The following is a 23,410-nucleotide window of genomic DNA, read 5'->3' on the forward strand; positions in this document are numbered from 1 at the left end:
TGGGGTCCCTAGTTGGGGACCTGGGGGGTGCTGGGGGGAGTCCCTGGATCCTTCCCAGCTGTTGCCCACTGCTCCTCCCAGCCCTCAAGGTATCACAAATGCATCTCTGCCCAAGTTGCTGCCTGTGTCCAAGCACCCGGACTCCTTACCTGACCATTACACGTTTGTCTGCTCACCTCAACCAACCTCTCAGCTGCCTCTCACCCTGCTTCCAGACCCCTGGGCTCCTGTGTGGTTCCTGCACTCTCTCCCCAAGCATCTGTAATTGCCCCCCAACTTCTCCCACCGACAGTGTCTCACTCCTTCCTTCAAAGCCACCGCCTCTGCAGCCACAAACCCCACTAACTTCTGGGTCCACCACTGCCCCGCAGAACCTGGGCTCTGCACTGTGCTCGCTCCTTGCAACTGCCCCCTCACCGCGCACGCCCTCGTTGGACCAGGAGCCCCATGGTCAGCAAGCCTAGGGACTCCCAGTTTCTTGTGCACATCTTGCACTTCAGCCAACTCTCCACCTCGGCGAGCTCACGGAGAAGAAGCCACACGAGCGAATTCAAAGGCTCAAAGCTGAGAGTGGCGGGGAAGTGAGGAACACGTCGTCTGGCCCCCAGAACTCGCTCAAACCAGCTGTTGCTCTGAGAAGCGGGCTTAGAATAATTCTTGGGTGACTGTCCTCGGCCCTGGCGGATGCGACCACCTCCCAGTCCCCCAGCCCCGAACGACACGGAGACTACATTTAGGGGTTGCGGGAGTTCATCCGCTGGCTGGAGAGAGCAGCCTGGTGGGTCCGCCTGAAGCTGTCGCGGGGACACATCAGGGAGACCGACTTGCGATCCTCCGGGTGGAGGGCACACAGTGGGCGCCCCCAGGAACGGCCTGGACCGGGAGGTCAGAAAAGACACCCAGAAAGGGAAACTGGGGTGCGGGGCGAGGAGGTGGGGAAGGAGGATGTGGAGTGAAAAGTGAAAGCTCCAAGGCCCCTTGGGGTCCCTTTCACCCCACCATCCAGGTCGGAGCTGAACACACGGCCGGGAAGGCGGCTCCGGAGCGGGGTGAAGGTCGCCGCGAGACGGTCGCCGCCGCGGGGCTGGGCCGCCCCGAGAATCCGTCGGGCGCAGGGACCCCGCGCGGCGCCGCCGGCCCCGCCCCCCGCGCGGCCCCCGCTCCCTCGGCCGGCGGAGCGCGCGGCGCGCTCGGAGCCAGAGCCCGGCCGGCGCGTCCTTCCCCCGCGGCCGCACCTGCCCCCCGCGCCCGCCCCGCGCGCCCCGCCTGGGCAGCCGGCGGCGCCCCCACCTCCCTCCCCCCGGGCCGGGGAGCCGGGGGCCGCGCCGGAGCCCGGGGGGAGCGCGGCCCCGCCGGCCGGCCAGCAGGACGGGGAGCAGCTAGCGCCGGCTCCGGGTAAGCGGCGGGCGCGCGGCGCGGGGCGCGGGGCGCGGGGTCCCGACCGGGGCCGGGGGCGTCCGGGCGAGCCGGGAGGAAGGGACCGCCGGGCCGGGCGGGCGGGGAAGCGTCGCGGGGCGGCCACGTGAGAGCTGGGGCTGCATGGAGGGGGTGGGGGTGTCTGCACGGTGTCGGAGGCGGAGAGCAGCCTGAGCTCCGGCAACCCCCCCAAACTGCTGCCAATCAGGTCACGGGGAGCCCCGCATCCCCCGACGCCCCCGCCCACCGCCTCCCACTTGAGCGTGGTGGGCACAGACCTCGGGCAGACGTGGGATCCGGCCGAGAGACCGCAGAGGACACCCCCACCGCCGGGTCTGGGGCAGGAACTCAGGTGGCCAGGCCGACTGGAGGGGACCTGGAGGCTGCCCCCACCCCCGGTATCTCGCCAGCCGCTGGCCCAGTCTGCAGACTCACTGCAGAGCGCAGGCCTTGGGGAGGGAGAGCTGGGGGGTGGGCCTGCTATTTCGGACACCCCCTCCCGCTCCCCCACCCCACGGCCTTGCTGGGTTCATAAACAGGATCAGGGCCTTTGCCTGGGAAGAGGGGGTGGGCGCGAGCGCGAGTGCGAGCCAACCCAACGAGCACCTGAGTCAGGAATGGAGCCACACTAGGGCCTGCTGAGTGCCAGGAGGCTGGACCGGGCCCAGGGACCTCTGGCACCCCATCCCTGGCTCCGGCGCTCTGCCTGGCTTTTATGTCCCTAGCTCTTCCCCGAAGGGCTGGTTTCCGGGCAGGGTGTGGGGTGCCTGCATGTCCAGGTCTGGGAGGCTCTGCAGGTAGAGCACATCCTCACAGTGGCCACACCCAAAGAAGGGCGGGGGGGGGGGGGGGGGTCTGCTGTCCATTCTTGCCCTCCTCCCCAGGATGCCCCCTCCCCACCCGCTGGCGCTGGTTATGTAATTAACCCCAAAGCCTAGCCAAGCCGCACAGTGCCCGGGGATGCCTGGGGCCCCAGGCGGGGGATTCACAGTGCTGGGAACCAACGTTTCCTGCTGAGGAGTCTCCAGAAGTGGAAAAACACCTGTTGGGGAGAGCCACTGCATAGTGCCGGAAGGAGATTGGGGTCTGATCTTCATAGCGCAGCTGGCTGTGTGGGCGTCACTTCCCAAAGCCTCTGCTTGGGGGGTGTCTTAAACCTGCACTAAAATGAGGAGCAGAATATCACACACTCACGTGCACACACATACACAAGTGCGTGTTGCACACATGCGCTGCTGGCAGGAGTCATTAAGATGGGGCATAACAGTGCCTGCTCTTGACTGGACATCACCCTGGACCAACCTCATCCAACGTACCACCTCACCACCCCCGCGTCCAAGGTTGCTCTTCAGGGTCAGAGCCAGGCACCAAGCCCTGGGGACTGAGCCCCACTGAGACCATGGCACTGAGGGTGCACAGACCCAGGATACTTGGGCTCCAACCTGCTCAGGTTGGTGGAGGGCGCTTGACTGCCCACCGGGCCCACAGAGAGCGCACATGACACATACAGGATCTGCCTGGGGCCTGCTTACCCAGCATGGGTTGCCCCCCTCCTGCAGAGTCCTGGACAGAAGGTGTCGTCATCATTCCCAACAGGAGAAGGAGCCTCGTGGAGGGATTCACTGGGATTATCTCCAAGAGGAGACGGGGACCCCCACTTTATATCCAGGCAGGCAGGTAATTTGTAGACTGACCCAAAGCCGGGAAACATCCAAAGTCCCCAAGACTGAGAAAGGCAGGAGAGTGTGACCCCAGAGCCAGGTCCCACCCTGGGGCAGACCTTTTCCTGAGCACTGAGCTCTGGGGCCTGCCAGGAGGCAAAAGCAGCCCAGAGTCTGCACCACCACCACCCCAGAATCCCAGGGAGCCAGGGCCTGTGACCATTCCCAGCCACCACTGTGCTCAGGGATTAGCCGTGGCTCTGTGCTGAACATTGATCCCAAGTCGGCCACGTGCAAGGCAAACGCCCCACTCGCTGTCCTCTCTCTGGCCCCATGGGGCACAGGTCTTCCTCAGCACTTCTCTCCCAAGAGGGATCCCTGTTCTGTAGGTTGGTTGTAGAGAGACACGAGACCAAGCGGGTGGTGTGGAGAGTGTGTGCCCCTGGACCTCCTACTCCAGAGGACAGCTAGTCTGGACTTCCTCACTGGGGCACTTGGGAACTGGAAGGTAGCACTGGGGCCATCTGCTGACTGCAGCCAGGGAGGAGAAGCTTTGGTGCAGTTGGTGTGGTCAGGTGGTCAGGCCTGTCTGGCAAAGGAGTCTACCTTCTGGACCCACACTGAGGTGCTTGCCCCGGGCCCCCCCAGGGGGAGGAGGCCAAGGCCCTAAGGAGTGACAGTCTTGTCCCTGGCCCTGTGGGAAAGGGCAATCTGGAATCACTTTTCTCTCTCTCTCTCTGCCCTGAAGCTGCTCCGTTAGGGACGAGTACCAAGAGGGCTCATAATTCTGTGCAGAAAAGACAGGGAGAGGCTGAGGGTGGTAGGACCAGGCCCCTGGGAAAGGGAAGGCATCCCGAGGGGCCGGGCCAGTTGCTGCTGAGCCCGGGAGCTGGAGCAGAGGACAGCCACCCCACCAAGTCCCCCTCTTGTTCCCACAGCCCAAGTGGAGGCCGCAGAAGGCCCAGAGCCAGCAAGGGCAGCAATGGTTGGTCCTGACGGTGGCTGAGCCCCCAGCCCCTGGAATATGCAGCCCGGGGGGGCCCCAGGCAGCGGCGAGGACGCGGCGGCGGAGCGGGGCGGGAGGCATGGTCTCCACCTACCGGGTGGCCGTGCTGGGGGCGCGAGGCGTGGGCAAGAGTGCCATCGTGCGCCAGTTCCTGTACAACGAGTTCAGCGAGGTCTGCGTGCCCACCACCGCCCGCCGCCTCTACCTGCCCGCCGTCGTCATGAACGGCCACGTGCACGACCTCCAGATCCTCGACTTCCCGCCCATCAGCGCCTTCCCTGTCAACACGCTGCAGGTAGGGGACCATAGGGGCATGTGGCAGGGGGAGGTGGCAGGGGGGGAGCAGCAGTCCCCTCTCCAGGCTCAGTGGGAGAGATTATTGCTTGAGTCAGAGGCGCAGTCTGCTCTTGAAGGAACCCAGAGATGGAGAAGGGAAACGTTGTTCAGTGGTTCTCACCTGCCGAGATCAGGGGAAACATGGGGACCTCAGGCAGCCCCGAAGCAGAGATCTAAGCCCCCCAGGTACAGAGCCAGGGGCGTCCCAGGAGGCCAGGCGTCAAGTAAGAGGTAGTCAGGGAAGGGGCTGTGGAGATCACCGATCACTCTCCCAAGTTCCACCTGTGGTGGCTGCCACCCTTACCCCACGGCCTCTGGGGAGGGGGCAGCAGAGGGGGCCATGAATGGATGTTTCCCAGATGAAGACCCCGGTCAGGCCTTTTGCTGAGGTCTTTGTTCTCCCTCAGGGTGGCCTGTTGGGTGGGCTCCTGAGTGGGGGTGCCCCTCCCGACAGCTGCCCAAGATAAGGGCTCCTTTCCTTTTCCCCTTGGGGCCTGCAGGGAGAGGCTGAGCTCTTCGCCCAGTGCTCACTGCAGGAAACCTCTGGCAGGATGGTCAGGGGCAGGGGTACCCACAGAGGCAGCGGTCTCAGGGTGGGGGCCAGCACAGTCTCCCCACTCCTGCCTGAAGTGCTGTCAGCCCCCACCACACTGAGGATTTTAGTCTTTTCACGTCCTGTTGTGCATTTAAATTTAGTGTCAGCTTTGGAATAGCTGAAATGTGCTGCAAGAGGAGCCACTCCCCAGCCTCGCCCCATGCCTGCTGGCCCTCTGCGGCTCGGCCCCTGTGCCGTCACTCACACTTCCAGTCTGCCTGCAGGCAGATCAGAAAGCCTCGCTCCACCCCCTTCTTATGTTCAGCAGCAATGCTGTTCTACCCTTTGTTTTTATGACTTAGCATTATCACCTAGAGATCTTGCCGGGGCTGCATTTCTCATCCTGGGCTGTTTCCGTGCCCAGCAGGGAGCCTTGTGCAGTGGGTTTTTGTGCATGGGAAGGTGTATCTGTGAATGGGTTCCTGGAAATAGTTTTGCTAGTGTGAAAGGTAAAGGAACTGGAGGTTAGCAGGTGGCCCACACTCCCCTCCCCTTAATGACACAGCCCTAATTTTTTTTTTCCTTTTTGGGTCATACCCGGCGATGCACAGGGGTTACTCCTGGCTCATGGACTCAGAAATATTACTCCTGGTGGTGCTCAGGAGACCATATGGGATGCTGAGAATTGAACCCAGGTCGGCCACATGCAAGGCAAATGCCTTACCCGCTGTGCTAATGCTCCTGGCCTGGCACAGCCCATTTTATGCCCCTGATCACTTGTTTCCCTTAAGCCTGGCCGTTAGACCATGTTGTCCAGCTTCAGCCTTCGCCAGGATTATTGGGAAAGAGTAATCTTGTGGTTTTTATTTGCTTCTCTGATGAGGGGTGAAGCTCAGCATCTCTGCATCTGCTTAAAGGCCTTTATAGTTACTTATTTGACAACTGTTAATGCCTTTTTCGTCCAATTAACCCTGAATCTTGGACCCTCCGGGATGTTTAAGACTTCTCTTCTGGAACACTAATAAGGGACTTTGAGCAGAGATTTGCCAAGAAGGGACCCTGCAAGCCTCAAAGGTCAAATATAAAAGCCAAGAATCCTGGTGCCCCCTTGAAAAGAAAATTTTCCCAACACCAGATGAGATGCAGCCTGAGAGAGAGAGTGTGTGTGGCAGCTCTGGCTCTGGGTCTCAGCTGCCACTCCTGCCTGCCCCCATCTCTGCACAGGGAAGGGAACTGAGGGCAGGGTGTGGGCATCAGAGCCTCCCCCTGCTCCTGGGAATTTAGAACCAGACTCAGTTTCCAATCTTTGCCCTGATGCAGAAGGGCCTTCTACCATGTAGAGCCCAGTTCAGAGCAAAGCGGAAGGAAAACAAGCTGCTTGCTCTCTCCCTTTAGTGAGGGCTGAAGGTTCAGCCCAGCCCTTGAGCAGACTTCACTCTCGCCCTGTGGATGCAGTCCTGAGGTCCCCCCTCAAGAAGGCCACATTTGGGGGCAGGCCTGCCACCCTGGAAGACTGGCAGCTGCTCCCTCCCCAGCAGAGAGCTGGAAGACAGGAGGAAGCCCTTCCCAGACCCCAGACCACACCCTTTCATTTCCCGCCATTGGCACTCCTTGTGGAGGGTGAGGGACACAGACACATGTGGGCCCCCAGCTCCCGAGGTCACCATGGCCAGCAGAATGCAGTTCCCTGGCCAAGAAGCAGTTAATGGTTTCCTGTGGCTCCGTTGTCCCAGCACCCAAGTTAAACCTCAGCACAAAGGAGAGATGCCACATCATCTCCCTGGAGTGTTCTACACTGCTTCAGGACAGGCTGCGGTGGGCTGTGTATTCTGGCCCAGAACCAGCTGCACAGCCTCCTGCGGGCCTTTGCCCGCCCATATCCGCTGGGCAGCTGGTGTGGGAGACACGCAGGGCTCCCTTCTTGTCTTTGACAGGGGCCCTGGGAGGAGATCCTGTGTCCCCCTCTTGTCCTTGGAGGCAAGACCTCCCCCACTTCAGTGACCCCTTCTTTCCACACTCTGGCCGCCCTCAGCGGCTCTTGGAACTGCCATCTGCTGGCAGGTTAATGAGCTAATTAATCTCTTCAGGAACTTCTTTCAGTGCACTCAGCCTTCCAGGGGCCTATTTATCTGTAGCTGCAGCCCCTCCCTGAGAATTTGCCAAGAGCATTCAGGAAACGCGCAACCCTCCTCCCCCTCCATCAGCCCCTGCTGGGCATCCCCTCCTCAGTCTTCTCGGTCTCAGCCTTCGTCTTTCCACGCTTGGGCCAGAGTGGAGCACGCTGGGCCGTCCTGGCAGGGAGCAGTCCGAGGCAGTGAGCCAGGGCAAGCAAGGTGTGAGGTTCAGCACCAGGGAGAGCTCCCGGCCACGGGGCTGCCCTTCAAGAGCCTCTGGCAAACCTGCAGCAACCATTGGAGTATGACACCAACACCAACGTAGTGGGGGGGTGACAGGAGCAGGTTTATACAAATGAGGGACCAGCTCTGGCTCGTTTGGGAGCCAGCAGCAGAACTGGAGAACTGGGGATGGAAACAGGTTTGCCACGGTACAACGAAAAGATCCCAGGAACGCAGCTGATGAAGGGGAAAAAGTCCCCTACATGCAAGTAGGCTTCTTGGAGACGGAAGAATTTGGGCAGGACCTCTGGAGATAGGATTTCAATAAGTCCAATAATTAGATCAGGCCAGGCTTTTGAAGGCACTTACGAATGTACTGTTAAGCAAAGGACTGGAGGGAAGGAGACGTGCAGGGGAGGATGGATATAATTACACAGGGACTGACGGATGCATGCAGAGAAGGACGGATGCATGCAGAGACATGTGTGGGGATGGACAGATGCATGCAGGGATCCAGTGGAACGGGTAGGCTTCCGCTCCACCTGTGTACAGGGCAGTGCCATGCTCTGCGAGGTCAGGCAACCTGTCCTGGGAGTGGGGGTTGTGGCACTGAGCGTCTCCCCGCCCCACCTTGCCTCTAACTTACACCATCAAATATGAGGTATAAGAGGAATCATATAAGAGGAATATGAGAGGCATGGGATGCAGTGGTCGGTGAGAGTGCTGCCTGCCCAGCGCCCCAGCGCCCCCTGGCTCCTCTGACAGTGCCTACTGCTGGGCTGTTGCAGGAGTGGGCAGATGCCTGCTGCAGGGGACTCCGGAGCGTCCACGCCTACATCCTGGTCTACGACATCTGCTGCTTTGACAGCTTCGAGTACGTCAAGACCATCCGCCAGCAGATCCTAGAGACCAGGTGAGGCTCAAAGCACCCCACCCCTCTCCTTCTGTGAGTGCAGCAGGAGAAGCCTCCGTTCATGTGCTCAGACCCGCGTGGTACACACCATTTTATTGGCTGTTTCTCACACACAGGTTTGGAAGCCTTACCACAGCGTGGCAGTGGTTTGTATCGCCATTCTGGGAAAAATTCCTGAGGCCACGCAGCTGCATGTTTCACCCCAGTTAGCCTGCCTCAAGTTTCCTCATATGTACAATGGGGTGACAGTACTGTCACTGTCACCGTCCTCCCGTTGTTCATTGATTTGCTCAAGCGGGCCCAGTCACGTCTCCATTGTGACAATTGTTACTGTGTTTGGCATATCAAATACGGCCCGGGTAGCTTGCCAGGCTTTGCCATTCGGGCGAGATACTCTCGGTAGCTTGCCAGGCTCTATGAGAGGGGTGGAGGAATCGAACTCGGATCGCCCATGTTGGCCTCTTGCAAGGTAAATGCCCTATCCGCTGTGCTATCCCTCCAGCCCAGAGGTGACAGTATTACTCTTTTGTTTTTGTGCGGGAAAGGGCACACATGGCCGAGCTCAGGGGGACCACATGGGATGCCGGGGATCAAACTCGGGCAGGCTGCCTGCAAGACAAACACGCCCTACCCGCTGTGCTGTCTCTCCAGCCCTAGTAGAACCCACTTTTGCACCCGTTAGGTCAGTAAGAGATTATAATATGCTTGCCAAGGGCTGTAGGGCTGCTCCCGGAACAGATGTTCTTCTCCAAGCCCACTGATGGCGAGACTGGGCGGAGCTCTGAGATCCCCCTCAACCTCGCCCCGCAGGGTGATCGGCACCTCCGAGACGCCCATCATCATCGTGGGCAACAAGCGGGACCTGCAGCGCGGACGCGTGATCCCGCGCTGGAACGTGTCCCACCTGGTGCGCAAGACGTGGAAGTGCGGCTACGTGGAGTGCTCGGCCAAGTACAACTGGCACATCCTGCTGCTCTTCAGCGAGCTGCTCAAGAGCGTCGGCTGCGCCCGCTGCAAGCACGTGCACGCCGCCCTGCGCTTCCAGGGCGCGCTGAGCCGCAACCGCTGCGCCATCATGTGACCCACCCCGGCCACCCCAGCCCAAGCCGGAGGGGTGCGCGCCCCCCACCCCCGGGCAACTCGGGCAGCCACGCGCCGCCAGGAGAGGGGCCGAGGCCACGAGAAAGCCGCGCGCCTGGGCCCCCCAGCGGCCTGCGGGGATTGGCAGTGGGTGGAGGTGCTGCCCGGCCCCGCCCCGCCCCCCGTGCGTCTGCCCCGGAGAGTGTCTGTCCGCCCCCCGCGTCTGTGGGTCTCAGCCCTCGCGCCCCCTCCAGCCCGCCCCACCCCAGCTCCGCTCTCATAGGGCTCATTTCCTCCTCCCCACGCCCGGCGCAGATCCTGGCCGCTTCGGGAGCGCCCCCTCCTGGCCTCGGTACCACACATGACACAGGGCAGAGAGAGGCGGGGGTTCAAGGACTACCACCCGGGCCCGAGGGTCGAGGTCCCTGATCAGCCAGGGGGAGAAAACTGAGCGCCCCCTCGTTTTCAGGGAGACCTCCCCTGCCCGGCAGCCCCCAGAGACACAACAACCTACCTTCCAGCCTTAACTCGGTGGTTCGTCCCTGCCGGTTGCCCCCACTCCTGAAAGCCAGGTCACCCCTGGGGATCCCCCACCCCAGGAGCAGAGGGATTCTCCCAAAGGATTGGTTTGACCCCGCCCCCCAACCCAGATTCCAGCCTCTTATTCTCTTCTGCAGTGAGTGATCAGCCAGATCAGGGAGCTGTTGGGTTTGGGGAACAGATGGCAGGGTTGTCTTAGGAGTAATTGTCCCCCTCTCCCCACCCCTCCCTTCCCTACCCTTCCTCAGTCTGCAGGCCCCAGGACCTGCCTGGAATCTCAGATAACCTGGGAGGGGAGGCAGAGCAGGAAGAGAACATGGAGCTCCCTGTGTTTTGGGGGGGGGGTACCAGCCCGCAGCCCCACCCCGTGATGGAGGCACCCAGGATCTGATGTCCAGCCCCCCCAGCCCCGGCCCACTCCGCCCCATTTTCTCCGGCTGCCCCACTAGCCGGTCTCTACCTCTCGTCACCGGAGCTGATCACTGTCAGTTTTGTACGATTTAGAAATAACAAACATAACGAAGCTACTAAGAGTGGCCTGAGGAGTTACTGGGGGCGGGGGGGGACTTAGAAGGCAGCAGACATGGTATGTATCCCCTCCTGCCCGGGCTGTGGAGAGGATGACCAGGTCCCTTGTTAGAAGTGGGCACCTGAGAACGCCCCAACTTCTCGGCTTACAGACCAGGAAATAGGTAGCCCTGGGCACAGGGGCTGGGGGGATCCTGTCCAGCTGCCCTCCCCGTGGAGGGCATTCTGCTTCCCCACAGTCAGCCCCTGCACCAGCGGCGGAGCCCTGCGGTGATGAGGTCCACTCGTCCCCGGGTTCGAGTCCCCACTGTGCCCTGTGACTCTGGGCAGGTGGCCTGCCCTCTCGAGCCCCTCTGAAACAGAGGCAGCGGCTCCCCTTCCCCACACTTTGAAGTGGCTGGGAGGGTCAGGAAGAGGGCCTGTATCCCCTGTACCACTACCCACAGGTCTTTGGGGGTGGGTGGGGTGAGGCAGTGTCTTCCCCCACCCCAACACTGTGACCCCCCAGTTCTGAGGCACACCGGAGGTAGGGGTGCAGGCCCCAGGCCTCTGGCTGCCCGTCTGGGGGCCGTTGGAATGTATTGCCTGGCCAGCCCTCCTCACCCACCCTGGCTTTGATTTGGAGTCCCTCCCCCACCCCCAGTCTCTGTCCTTTCTGCACCCCCTCCTGTCCCCACCACAGGGTCTGGAAGTACGCGTGACGCCCGTCGCCTGTGACTGGAAGTCAGATTAAAAATCAGGGAGTGTTTTCCCTCGTTTCTGTATCAAGGTGTCGGCTCCGTTCCTGCTGCTGAGGGGACGGATGTGATCCTGCCTGTGTTCGCTGCCCGCGGAGCACTGCCCTGAGAGGAGAGAATCCGGGAGGAGCCTGGGACTGGCCTCTCCAGGGCCCTGACCCTGCAGTGGTCACACCCCACCCCCACCCCTGGGGAAGACAGGCCTCGCCCTGACACTGCCTCAGGAACTGGGGGACTACAGTGGGGCTCAGCCCCAGCTTAGGCTTCCCCATCTGTCCCCCACCCTACCCCACCCCCGCCTCTGTGTGGTCCTGGGGACAGGACAGGTCACTTTCCTTCCCACCTGCCAGCTCCATCCCGCCTGAGCCTAGGATGCCTATGGCCTCAGGCCCTGTCCGTGGTGCTGAAGCGCCAGAGCATCCCAGAGAGGAGGCACTTCCATCTGAACCCCAGCAGGTACCTAATCTCCCTGGCTCCCTCCCCTTCACCCTATTTGGTGAAGTGCAGTGGGGAGACGTCTGTAAGGGCGGGGGGGGCTCTTCTGCACCAGCCCAGCCCAAGAGACAGACGCAGAGAGAGAAAGAGAGAGGCTCAGAGCGGACCCGCATGGACTTTACTAACGAGTGGTGGGACAGGGACTGGGCTTTGAGAACCGGAGGTCAGTGGGATGCGGTGACTGATTGCCCTGTGGCTGCAGTCTTGGGCCGCCTTTTGCTCGGCTGGGCAGATGGTACTGGGGAGGAACCATCTCTGTCCCTACATCTGGAAGTCCCCCTGGGGGGGATGTGAGGACAAGGAGGGGCTCTGGCTCTCTTCACTGCCCTCTGACCACCTGGGCTAAGGGGGACGAGAAGCTCCTGCTCAGACCCACGACTCCTCTTCAGCAGGAGCTGGAGCGGAGTCATGCTGCTGGGGAAGCTCGGACCCCTCCCCAGACTGGGGGCTGTGCTCCAGAGGGGCTGCAGGCTGGCTCCCCGCCTTTCCCTTCTCCTCTTCCCTGCCCTGGCCTCCACCTGCTGCCCAGGCCCCCTGCGTGGCTCTCGCCTTTCTGGGTCTGGCGGGTGCCCTGGCTGGTGCCAGGTGGAGGTAGGCCAGAGGCCTGGGGATCCTGGAAGGCCGCTGCTCTGGCCTGTGGTCTCTGCGGGGCCGAATCCGGGGCCTGAGCTTCAGCTTGTAGATGGATGGGATCCTCTGTGGCTTCCGGAGCATTCTCCGGCCCTTGCCTGCACTGGTTCTGGCTTTGTCGGGTCTGGAGTCTGAGGGAAACGAAGTGGGGGTCTCCCCAGCAGATGCGGAAGGGGATGGGCAGCCCTGGGTCCCTAGAGGAGAACCCTTCCTCCTGCTGGCACCCCTGGAATTCGAGGCTCCCTTGGCCCCGGGCACACCCTCTCGGTCTCCTGATTTTCCTGTTGGACTTTCTGGGGTGAGGGCACTGGTCAGCTTTAGGGATCCTTGAGGGGCTGTCCACCAGGCTCTCAGGTCCATCTGAGCCAGTTCTTGGATGACTCTGTCATAGGGACCCCCAGGCTGGGCCCATCGTCCACCCAGGCTGGGGACATAGACACCGCTGCGTGGGACAAATGGGGACCCCGAGTCCCGGGGACAGGCATCTCCCACCCGCAGCAGCTCCAGGCTGGTGGACAGATTCTTGAGCCCATGGTTGCCAGTCAGGGACGAGGAGTGCCCCTCTTGCTCAGGGGGACCCCAGCCGCAGGGCTCCCCAGAGTCCCCGCTGTCCCCCTGCTGACCTTCTTGCCTCCCTCCCTCAACACAGTTCCTGGGTGGGGACTCAGGCTGGCCCCCATGGCTGGCCCTCAACAGAATCAACTCACTGCCTGGTTCTGGCAGCTGCAGTGGTGTGGAGGCTCCATGGGCGATGCCTCCCGGGGTGGGGGTACGGGTGGGGGGCAGCCGCACCGGGATCTGAGACGGAGAGGAGAGACATGCAGGCTCCCCCAGCTGAGGATGTGCAGCCTGGACCACCCTCGGCCTCCCCAGGCAGCAAGGACTGGGGCCCCTCCTTGCTGGTGTCCCTCGGGTGGTGGCTGCAGGGGCCTGGAGTGTCTGAGGCGTCGGGGTACTGGCATGGGTTCCCCGGCTGGCGGCCTCCTTGGGGACCCCACCTGTGCAAGTCCGTCCCCAGGTAGGTTCAGGGAGACCTCTGTCCTCTCTCCTCCCTGAAGATGTGCCCCCTGGGTCTGGGTGCCGAGGGGTGGGTGAAGATTGGGGTCTGGGTGGGCTGTGCCCAGCCGGCAGCAGCTTCCAAGAGGGGGTGAAGGACATTTGGCTCCTGGAAAAGAGAATCAATCCTGGTGCTGACAGTCCCAGGGCACCTGGAAAGGGATGGGTGGGGAAGGACTTCCTGTTCCTTGGGACACACCCCAATACTCCCCTCTGTGTCCCCCATGCCAGGCAGCACAGCATTGACCCAGCCTTCTAGGGACCCCACAATCACAGGCACCACTCCCAGAGGAAAGTCTCGTCTGTTGCTGGGGTGAGGCAACCCGCAGTGGGGGAGCCCGTGCCCCCTTTAGGGGTGTTCCCTCAGCCTCCCTGTGAAGCGGAAGGAAGTGGGGAAGTGCTGACATCTGTACTCTTACCACCAGGGTCAGCCCCCCCATCCTCAGGGGAGAGAGAGGCAGCCCCCTGCTACCTCTGTACCTTGGGAATGACGCCCCCGCCCCTTCTCCCCTGGCACTGCAGGGTCTGGGAACAGGGGATGCTGGGGGCCTGAGCTTCCGGCCAGAAGAGGTATAGGTCTCCCAGTCCACAGGGGGCAGGGGGCTCTGGGAGCGACTGACGGTCATGGTGGGCTGGTGCTGCCAGGGGCCGTCCTGCATCCTCACTTCATGCTGCACCAGCGTAGCTGGAGGCCTCAGGAAGCTGCCAGTCTTGTGTGCTACAGAGATGATGGGACATGAGTCAGGCCCGCAGCTCCCTCCCCCCACAGTACAGACAGTGGGGCTGGCGGTGACAGCTCCCCAATGTCCTGATAGGAGGGGGTGGATAGTGTGCATTGCCAGCCCACACCTTCTTTTATTTTATTTTTTTTTTTTGCCACACCCAGTCATGTTCATGGTTTAACTCTGGCTCTGTGCTCAGGAATCATTCCTGGAGGGGCTCAGGGGATCATATGGGGTGCCAGGGATTGAATCCTGGTAAGCCTCATGCAAAGCAAGTGCCCTACTGGCTGTACTCATGCTCTGGTCTTTGGGGTGGCTTGAGGTGCTGATGGAGCTTACGGAAAAGCTGCTGCTCCCGCTCCAGGGGGCTGGGACTGTACTTCAAAGGGCTGGAACACACTTTGCATGCAGAAAAAACAGGTTATATCCGCAACTTTCTTGGGTTATATACCCAAATCCCAAACAAGTAAGACCCCTCTGGGCCATGCTCCGCGCAGAGCGAGATCTATGAGACAGCATACCCAAATGCCGATTCTCTGTTTGTTTAGTGCCATCTTCTGGCTACTATTGGGATAGCACCGTGGCTGCCCAGCTTTCCGCCAGGTCTGTAGCTTCTGCGGTAGCCTCGGCTCCATCCACAGCCGCCTCCGCCCCAGGGATCAAGCCCACCCATCTCTTGCCTCTGTTCCTGGCCCCCCAACCCACAGCCCAAGTGAGAGGACTCACAGAGAGACGTGCACCGGCACGGGTCGTGTTTGTCCAGGTAGTGGCCGAGGGTGTCCCAGCCGCCCCCGATGCGCACCATCACGTGGTCCCGCAGGATCTGCAGGGGGCAGGGCTGAAGTTGAGGGCGGGAGCGGGGCCATGGAAACCAGTGCCCGCGTGTGCAGCTGGGCATGTGTGGATTCCACAACCTGAGTCTTCCTGCTAATTTGAGTTGTCGGGATGGAGGCGGGGCTGATGAAGTGGCCCCATCACAGGGCCTGGGATCTGATGGCATCACGGCACTCCCTGCCCCATGAAGGGTTCCCAGCTGCACGTGCTGGAACGTGCAGGCCCCAGCTTTGCCATGTGTGTGTGTGAGCATGTGTGTATGAGAGTATGTGAGTATGTATATGTGTGTGTGAGAGAGAGCATGTGAGTGCTCTCACACACATCTTGCAGTGTGTGTGTGTGTGTGTGTGTGTGTGTGTGTGTGTGTGTGAGTATGTGACTGTATGTGAGCATGTATGAGTGATTTTATGTGTGAGGAGTGGACTGTGTGAATGTGTGTGAAGAGATGTGTGTTTGTGTATTTGAAATGTGGGTACCCTGGTAATTTGAATTCATAATCATCCCCCGGCTTCAATATCCTCAGGTGAAAAGTGGGGCCCCAAGGACCAGAGAGATAATACAGAAGGTAGGGTCCTTATCTTGCACACAGCTGACCCAGGCTCTATCCCCAGTACCCCTTATGGTCCCCTGAGCACTTCTGGGTGTGGCCCAGAAATAAAAAATGAGGTCCCAAGTCCCTCTGCTTCCTTTCTCATGGGGCTGTGGTGGGCTTCAGTCTGGGTGAGACCCCATATGGCTCTTTCCACCTTACCTCCACACCTCCTGTGCTCAGGACAAGGGCCTGGCCTGGCCCCCAGTGCTGGCCACACCCCAGAGATAGGCCATGTCACCCAATCAGGCATGCAAGGGGCATGCTCTGGGGTGTGTGTGTGTTTGGGGGGGGAGATTCCAACTGCACACACTCTTAGAGTGCTCAGGCTCCCATCTCTGACCCAGCCAGTGGGTGAATGGGAGATGGAGAATGGGAGTTACCCCCACCCCTAATTCTTGGGACAGGAAGCTGAGCTGAGGGCAGAGGGGGTGAGGGACTCCGTCTGCCCTAATGGGAGGGGAGGATAGGCTGTTAACTTTGCAATGAATCTTCTAGAATTCTCCAGCAAAGTGTGTGTGTGTGTGTGTGTGTGTGTGTGTGTGTGTAGGTGGGGGGGGAAGCCCCTGGGCTGGATACATTGTGGGTGAGTGGGTGAATAGTGACTTGCTACCCTTGCCCTGGGCCTGGGCAGGGTCCTACAGAATAAAACCCTGTTCTGCCAACCCCAAGGCCCCCAGCCCTCTCCTGCGACTTACCCGGATGAAGATGAGGGTGTTGGAGTTCCCCACACGGTACCTGCCCTCAGACTCCTTGACCATGGGGAACTGCACGGGGCATGTGCAGCGGCTCACAAGGCGCTGGACCTGCAGGCAGTGGGCAGCGGCTCAGAACCCTCTGCCCAGGCACCCAAACTCCCAGCAGGCTGGGCCCAGTGCAGTGAGGGTCTGCCCACCCCCAGAAATAGCCTGGAGCTTCTACAGCAGAGCTGGGGTCTGGGCAGTAAGTAGAAAAGACTAGGGGGCTCCCCAAGGGGTGCTCAGTGTAGCTAAGGGGCCTGGAAGGCCAGTGTTCAGCCCACAGGTGCTGGGGGTCACCCAGTCTACACCCATTGGTGCGGGGTGGGAGGGGCATATGGTGTTGGGGATTGAGCTCACAAGGCTTGTGCCACAACCCTTTCATCTCACTCCCTGACCCGAGAGAGGGACCTGGAGTGTCTCCCCCTCAAGAGCATAAGGGTGAGGACAGTGGTCTGTGGACCCCAGAGGGCTCCTGCCCCTGGCTTTGGGCAGGTAAAGAAACTTCCCTGCACACCAGGATGTGGCTCACAGGAGAGCCCTGGCCTCCCCCACAAGAAACACCCCAAGTCTGAGTGCTCTGTGGGGAAATGGGTGAATCCACAGGAAGCACGCCCCTTACTCCGGACACTGTGATCCAGCGTGGAAGGTGCTGCTAGGTCACTATGCTTCTCCAACTGCCTACAGATAAAAGAACCACCAGCACAGGCCATCTTTGAAACGTTCAGAATAAGAGAAGGAACACATGGAGGGTGCGGGATCCCGGAGGAAAAGAAAAAAGAAAAAACAGGTTCCAAAAAGAGCCGAGAGCACCGGGAAGTTCCAGATGGAGTAGGCGCCGCATCCCGCCTCCCCCAGATGGAACCCTGGTGACCAGAAGCCTCTACAAACACAGCTCGAGTAGGCGGGAACGAGGACTTTTTCTCAAATCTGCCGGACTACACCTCCCAGGTAACCTCTGATCCCGGAAGTCATGCCCACAGCCCGCCCCCCAGCGCCATCTTTGAAACGTTCAGAATAAGAGAAGGAACACATGGAGGGTGCGGGATCCCGGAGGAAAAGAAAAAAGAAAAAACAGGTTCCAAAAAGAGCCGAGAGCACCGGGAAGTTCCAGATGGAGTAGGCGCCGCATCCCGCCTCCCCCAGATGGAACCCTGGTGACCAGAAGCCTCTACAAACACAGCTCGAGTAGGCGGGAACGAGGACTTTTTCTCAAAACCGCGCGGCCGCTTACGCGGCCGCGCAACATCTCTCTATATACAAAGTGATCAATGAGAAGTAAACCACCCAATCTTTCTCCCTGAAAATCAGAGTTAAGTTTGGAGCATGGCCACAGCCCCAGAAACACAAGGACTTAATGCAGAAACCAGCAGCTTAGAGCAGAAAAGTAAACGGACGATGCGTTAACCCAGGCCATCATTTCTGCCCAGAGGGGAAAAGGGTGTTGCCCCATTCGCCCTCTCTTCTCTGGAAAGAAGGATGGCGGCCGCATGGGAGCGTTGTGGACAGCAGGTATGAGCCGGGGGTGTGGGGGCGACTAAAACCTCATGGGAAGGGGGGCGTTCCGGTCCGTCCTTCACGCCCTACCGAGGTCACCAGTTGCCCCCCACGAGCGGCTCTCCAGCACGGCCACAGCCCCAGAAGCACAAGGGCTTAATGCAGAACCCAGCAGCTTGGAGCAGAAAAGTGAAAGGACTATGCGTTAATCCAGGCAATCATTTCTGCCCAGAGGGGAAAGGGTGTTGCTCCCTTCCGCCCTCCTCCCTCTGGAAAGAAAGATGGCGGCCACATGGGAGCCTTGTGGACAGCAGGTATGAGCCGGGGGTGTGGGGGCGACTAAAACCTCATGGGAAGAGGGGCGTTCTGGTCCGTCCTTCACGCCCTACCGAGGTCACCAGTTGCCCCCCACGAGCGGCTCCCCAGCACGGCCACAGTCCCAGAAGCACAAGGACTTAATGCAGAACCCAGCAGCTTGGAGCAGAAAAGTGAAAGGACTATGCGTTAATCCAGGCCATCAAGTCTGCCGGAGGGGAAAGGGTGTTGCCCCATTCGCCCTCTCTTCTCTGGAAAGAAGGATGGCGGCCGCATGGGAGCCTTGTGGACAGCAGGTATGAGCCGGGGGTGTGGGGGCGACTAAAACCTCATGGGAAGGGGGGCGTTCCAGTCCGTCCTTCACGCCCTACCGAGGTCACCAGTCACCCCTCACGAGCGGCTCTCCAGCACGGCCACGGCCCCAGAAGCACAAGGACTTAATGCAGAACCCAGCAGCTTGGAGCAGAAAAGTGAACGGACTATGCGTTGATCCAGCCCATCAAGTCTGCTGGAGGGGAAAGGGTGTTGCCCCATTCGCCCTCTCCTCTCTGGAAAGAAAGATGGTGGCCACATGGGAGCCTTGTGGACAGCAGGTATGAGCCAGGAGTGTGGGGGCGACTAAAACCTCATGGGAAGGGGGGCGTTCCGGTCCGTCCTTCACGCCCTACCAAGGTCACCAGTTGCCCCCCACGAACGGCTCTCCAGCACGGCCACAGCCCCAGAAGCACAAGGGCTTAATGCAGAACCCAGCAGCTTGGAGCAGAAAAGTGAAAGGACTATGCGTTAATCCAGGCAATCATTTCTGCCCAGAGGGGAAAGGGTGTTGCTCCCTTCCGCCCTCCTCCCTCTGGAAAGAAAGATGGCGGCCACATGGGGGCCTTGTGGACAGCAGATATGAGCCGGGGGTGTGGGGGCGACTAAAACCTCATGGGAAGAGGGGCGTTCCGGTCCGTCCTTCACGCCCTACCGAGGTCACCAGTCACCCCTCACGAGCGGCTCTCCAGCACGGCCACGGCCCCAGAAGCACAAGGACTTAATGCAGAACCCAGCAGCTTGGAGCAGAAAAGTGAACGGACTCTGCATTGATCCAGGCCATCAAGTCTGCCGGAGGGGAAAGGGTGTTGCCCCATTCGCCCTCTCCTCTTTGGAAAGAAAGATGGCGGCCACATGGGAGCCTTGTGGACAGCAGGTATGAGCCGGGAGTGTGGGGGCGACTAAAACCTCATGGGAAGGGGGGCGTTTCGGTCCGCCCTTCACGCCCTACCGAGGCCACCGGTTGCCCCCCGCGAGCGGCTCTCCAGCACGACCAGGACTCCAGAACACAGAAACCAATTTCTTAACTATCTGACTTTCAGTAGAAATACTTCCAGGGTCAATAGGTAAAAGAGCAGAAATCCAAAACCAACATTTAATTCTTGAACCCAGCCGTAGAAAGCAAATCACTTCACAATGCTTTTTCAGCATGTGTGATTTGGGGGGGGGGGGGTAAACTCTAAATAAAAGTGGTGAATCTTTTATTGAAACAATGAATCTAATCAAAGCAGATAGAGTGTTAACTAGAATTCATCTGCTTCACAGGGACGGGGAGGGGTGGGGGGTGGGGTTTTATTGGGGTTTTTCATGGTAAAAAATAAGTATTGGTAAAGGGAAATGTGTTTGATATTTGCATGACTGAGACATAAACCTGAAAGCTTTGTAACCTTTCCCACAGTGATTCAATAAATAAATTAAAAAAAAAAAAAAAAAAAAAAAAAGAACCACCAGCACAGAGTAATAGTAATCCAGTTCGGTGCCCAGAATCACAGAGATAAAGAAGCAGAAGGAAGAATTGAACCCAGGGCAGAAGCCTGAGTTCTTCAAGTCCTCAGCCAGGAGGGGCTGTGTACTGGATTAGTAACAAAAGAGAGGGCTGTGGGGGAGGGGTACTGGCTCAAAGGTCTCAGATACGGGCTTGTACTGGAGACCCAACCCCCAGCAATGCATGGTCTGCTGAGCACTGCCAGGAGTAATCCCAGAGGTACCACCAGGTGTGGCCAAAAAACTCCAAAAGGCAAAAAGAAAATGCTGGCGATCCACAGCCCACGAGCTACGGGTGGAGGCCCGGGAAGTGCGGGGGGGGGGGGGGGGGGGGCGGCCTGACTCAGCACTCCTGGTCAGTTTGGGTGGGGGGCCTGCAGCTCAAGAAGGTGGGGCTCAGGACCTCTGGCACTTGCCTTGCACAGCTGACCGGGTTCAATCCTCAGAACAGTCCCCTGAGCACAACAAGGAGTGATCCCTGAGTGCCAGTAATAACCCCTCGGCATTGCCCGATGAGGCCCAAAAAACAAAAATTAAAATAAAGAAGCTGATGGGGCTCAGGGTCTTAGCGACAGATAGGAGAAGGGGTAGGGTGTTTGGCTTGCACAAGGCTGACCTGGATTCGATCCCCGGAACCCCATATGGTCCCTGAGCCTCACCAGGCACAGAGCCTCCCTCAGCACAGAGACAGGCTTAAACCCAGAGTACCACCAGTGTGGCCCAAAAGCCAAGAAAAAAAAAAAAAGGAAAAAGTGGGGCGGGAGCGAGGAGCCGCTCACCATCTGGTCCAGGTTGCGGAAGTGGCAGGGCCGGCGCACTGGGGGCACGGGAGGCGGCGGGTCGGGTGGGGGCAGGGCCAGCTCTCTCCGCAGCTCCTCGTCGATCTCCTCCTCCAGATGCACGAGCGTGGGGGCCGCCACCCCGAAGCGCCAGGCGCGGCGGCCCAGCTCCAGCAGACACAGCACCACGTTCCGCACGTTCTTGCGTAGAACCAAGTCCTCGGTCTCGAACATCAGCACCTCTGGCCAGCGGGAAGGGGCCAAGGCGGGCAGCGCAGACTAAGACCCTACCCGCCTGGGACCCCTTGCCCCCCACCCCACACACGCCCCAGCGAGAAAGCCCGGGGTCGCCGGTGTGGGTCTCAGATCTTACCACCAGCCCCACGAGGGTCTGAGCACAACTGAGCTGAGAGCGCACTGGCACCCAGCAGAGGGGTCCGGGAGGGAACCATCACAGCGAAGGCGAGGGGGAGCCTGGCTGCGGGCTGGGGAGGAGGGTGACCTGCCGCTCCCAAATCCCAGGCTCCACCCAGCCTGTGCCTCAAGCTCCAACCTTTCCCGGCCCTGCAGCCCCCTGGGGCAGCTCTGGGTGGGAATTCTGAGTCCTGCAGGGCTCAGGGGACCACAGGTGGTGCCAGGACTAAAGCCATGGCAGTGCCCGCTTGCAAGTACCCTGCCCTCGGTACTGTCGCTCCACTAGGAACAAATTTCTCCTCCATTTCCCATTTTGCCTCTTGGAGCTTTTCTCACTGCAGATGTATGTTCTCATCTGTCTCTCCTAGACCAGACATGCCTCAACTTATTGAGGCTGATGCCCCCTTTTCAGAAAAAGAAGAAAAAAATTGTTGGGCCAGAAAGTACATCAGGTCGGGTGCTTGCATGAGGCTGATCCAGGTTCCATCCCTGGTACCCTATGTGGTCCCACCAGGAGTGATCCCTGAGTACAGAGCCAGGGGTAAGCCCTAAGCTAGGCATGTGCCCCATAGAGAGGAATAAAGTGAGTGCCCCCGCCCAACAACTGCACTAGAGACGACTCCTGTCCCCGTGTGGTTCTAGTGTCCTCTCCGGAGAAATTGTCCCCACTTTGGTTTTTCCGTTTTGGTTTCAGGCCACACCTGGCTATGCTCAGGGCTTACTACTGCTGGCTCTGCACTCAGGGGTCACTTCACTCCTAGCAGGCTCCAGGACCTCGTAAGGAGGGCTGGGGATGGAACCCGGTCAGCCGAGGGCAAGGCAAAGGCGCTACCCACTGGACTGTCCCTCGGGTCAGTGTCCCCCACTTCGGGAAACACTGCCCTAGTGTTCTGGGCTCTAGCTTCCGGGCTCCTGGCCCAGGGTGCGGACACTTCCCCAGCTCCGCCCTCCGCAGGCGATGAATGAAGAGCGCAGGCACCCCACAAAGTGAATGAAGGGGGAGGACCCTGAGAGCCAGACCCTGAGCTGGCGTTGGGCAGACCTGGGAGGCAGACTGAAGCCCTGGGCACCCCAGCAGCTCAGGGCCTAGGGTGGGGGTGCAGGCTGGTTACCTTGGATCCCCATCTCCTTGCGACACCACTGGATGAAGTTGGAGACGTTGTCCCGCGCCTGGAAGGTGCCAGGCCGGGCGGCCCCGTTGCAGGGAACCCCCGCCCGAGGCAAGGGGAGCCTGCGCGCTCGGGCGGGCGCGGCGGCCTGGAAGGCCAGGGCCGCCTCGGTGACGGCGTTGGCGTGGCGGCACAGCACCAGGCCCGTCTCCAGCACCTGCAGGAAGTTGGCCGCGTCGATGTCCAGCCCGTAGAGTCCCCGCAGCCACTCGGCTAGGTCCTCTTTCATGGCCTCCAGGTAGTGCTCGCTGGACCTGAAGGGCCGGATGCTGCGCACCGGGGTCCGCCTGCCCCCGCGGCGCCCCCGCTGCTGGAGCATGACGGGGGAGGAGGTGGTGGCCGCGCCTGGCCCCTGTTAGGTCTTAGGTTGTCCTCCCTTATGCGAGTGGGGGAGTGGGCTCCCTGCTACCCCCTGGGGACCCAGACCTGGCCGTGCTGCTGGCCGCTGGGCGCCGCCGCCGCTGCCGGGACAGGCCGGGCATCTGCCCCGCGCATTCCTCAGGCCGGCCAGAACTTTCCCTACTTGGAAGCGGGGCAGCGACCTCGCTCTCGGGCTGCGCGGAGGCTGCGAGTCCAGCCCTCGAGGACAGATGGCGGCGAGGAATCTCCTCTGCCCCCCAGATCTGCGGGTCCCGCGGCCGCCCACCCTCGCCGGCCCTCGGAGCCGGCGCGGCCTCTCCCTGCTCTGCGCTCCTTGGAGACGGCGGCTGCTACAAACACTCCCCGTTAACCCTTCCCGGAGAACGGCCGCGGAGTCCGCGGGACACGGCTGGTCGGCCAGCTGCCGGCTTATGGAGAATGGGGGAGAGAAGACCCTCGACTTTGGGGGGGTCACACCCTGTGGTGCTCAGGGATCCCTCCTGGTGGGGCTCAGGGTGCTGGGGATGGGGGGGGGGGGGCGGCATGTGTAAGGCCTTTCCTGGCTGTACTATCTCTCCTCCGAGCTCAGTGAACACTGTCAGAGGGGATCAGTAGACCCAGAGAAGCCAAAGGACCCTTGGCTAATTCCTGCTGGGACTTTCCCAGACCCCAGGACTCAGGGCTGTGATTCCCAGCTTTCAGCATCTCTCCCAGCAACCTCCTGTGTGTGTGCCACAATCCCCACTCTTTTATTTCTTTTGGGGCCACATAACGGTGGTGCTCAGGGCTTACTCCTGGCTCTGCACTTAGGAATCACCCTTGGCGGTGCTGGGAAGACCATATGGGATGCTGGGGACCTTACCCACTTGTACTATTACGCTGCCCCCCCCCAGTCCCCACTTTCTCTGGAGAGCTTGGCCCATCCCTC

The 23,410-nt window shown here is 60.5% G+C and overlaps 2 protein-coding genes across 2 annotated transcripts; one reads left to right on the forward strand and one right to left on the reverse strand.

Annotated features, from left to right (window-relative positions):
- The first annotated feature begins 1,239 nt into the window (after positions 1 to 1,239).
- RASL10B (RAS like family 10 member B) lies at positions 1,240 to 9,331 on the forward strand. Its single transcript, XM_056127630.1, has 4 exons — positions 1,240 to 1,395; positions 4,016 to 4,378; positions 8,079 to 8,203; positions 9,014 to 9,331. Exons 2-4 carry the CDS (start codon positions 4,163 to 4,165, stop codon positions 9,282 to 9,284), a joined length of 612 nt encoding a protein of 203 aa, XP_055983605.1. The 5' UTR covers positions 1,240 to 1,395; positions 4,016 to 4,162; the 3' UTR covers positions 9,285 to 9,331.
- A 2,618-nt stretch (positions 9,332 to 11,949) lies between these two features.
- Positions 11,950 to 22,441, reverse strand: GAS2L2 (growth arrest specific 2 like 2). Its single transcript, XM_056126521.1, has 6 exons — positions 22,066 to 22,441; positions 20,540 to 20,781; positions 16,113 to 16,220; positions 14,718 to 14,814; positions 13,750 to 13,987; positions 11,950 to 13,378 (listed from the first exon to the last, which is right to left on the reverse strand). The coding sequence occupies exons 1-6, from the start codon at positions 22,439 to 22,441 to the stop codon at positions 11,950 to 11,952; spliced, it is 2,490 nt and encodes an 829-aa protein (XP_055982496.1).
- Between the last annotated feature and the right edge of the window lie 969 nt (positions 22,442 to 23,410).

Source organism: Sorex fumeus, unplaced genomic scaffold (assembly GCF_029834395.1).
Source record: "Sorex fumeus unplaced genomic scaffold, SorFum_2.1 ptg000063l, whole genome shotgun sequence".
Taxonomy (NCBI): Eukaryota; Metazoa; Chordata; class Mammalia; order Eulipotyphla; family Soricidae; genus Sorex; species Sorex fumeus.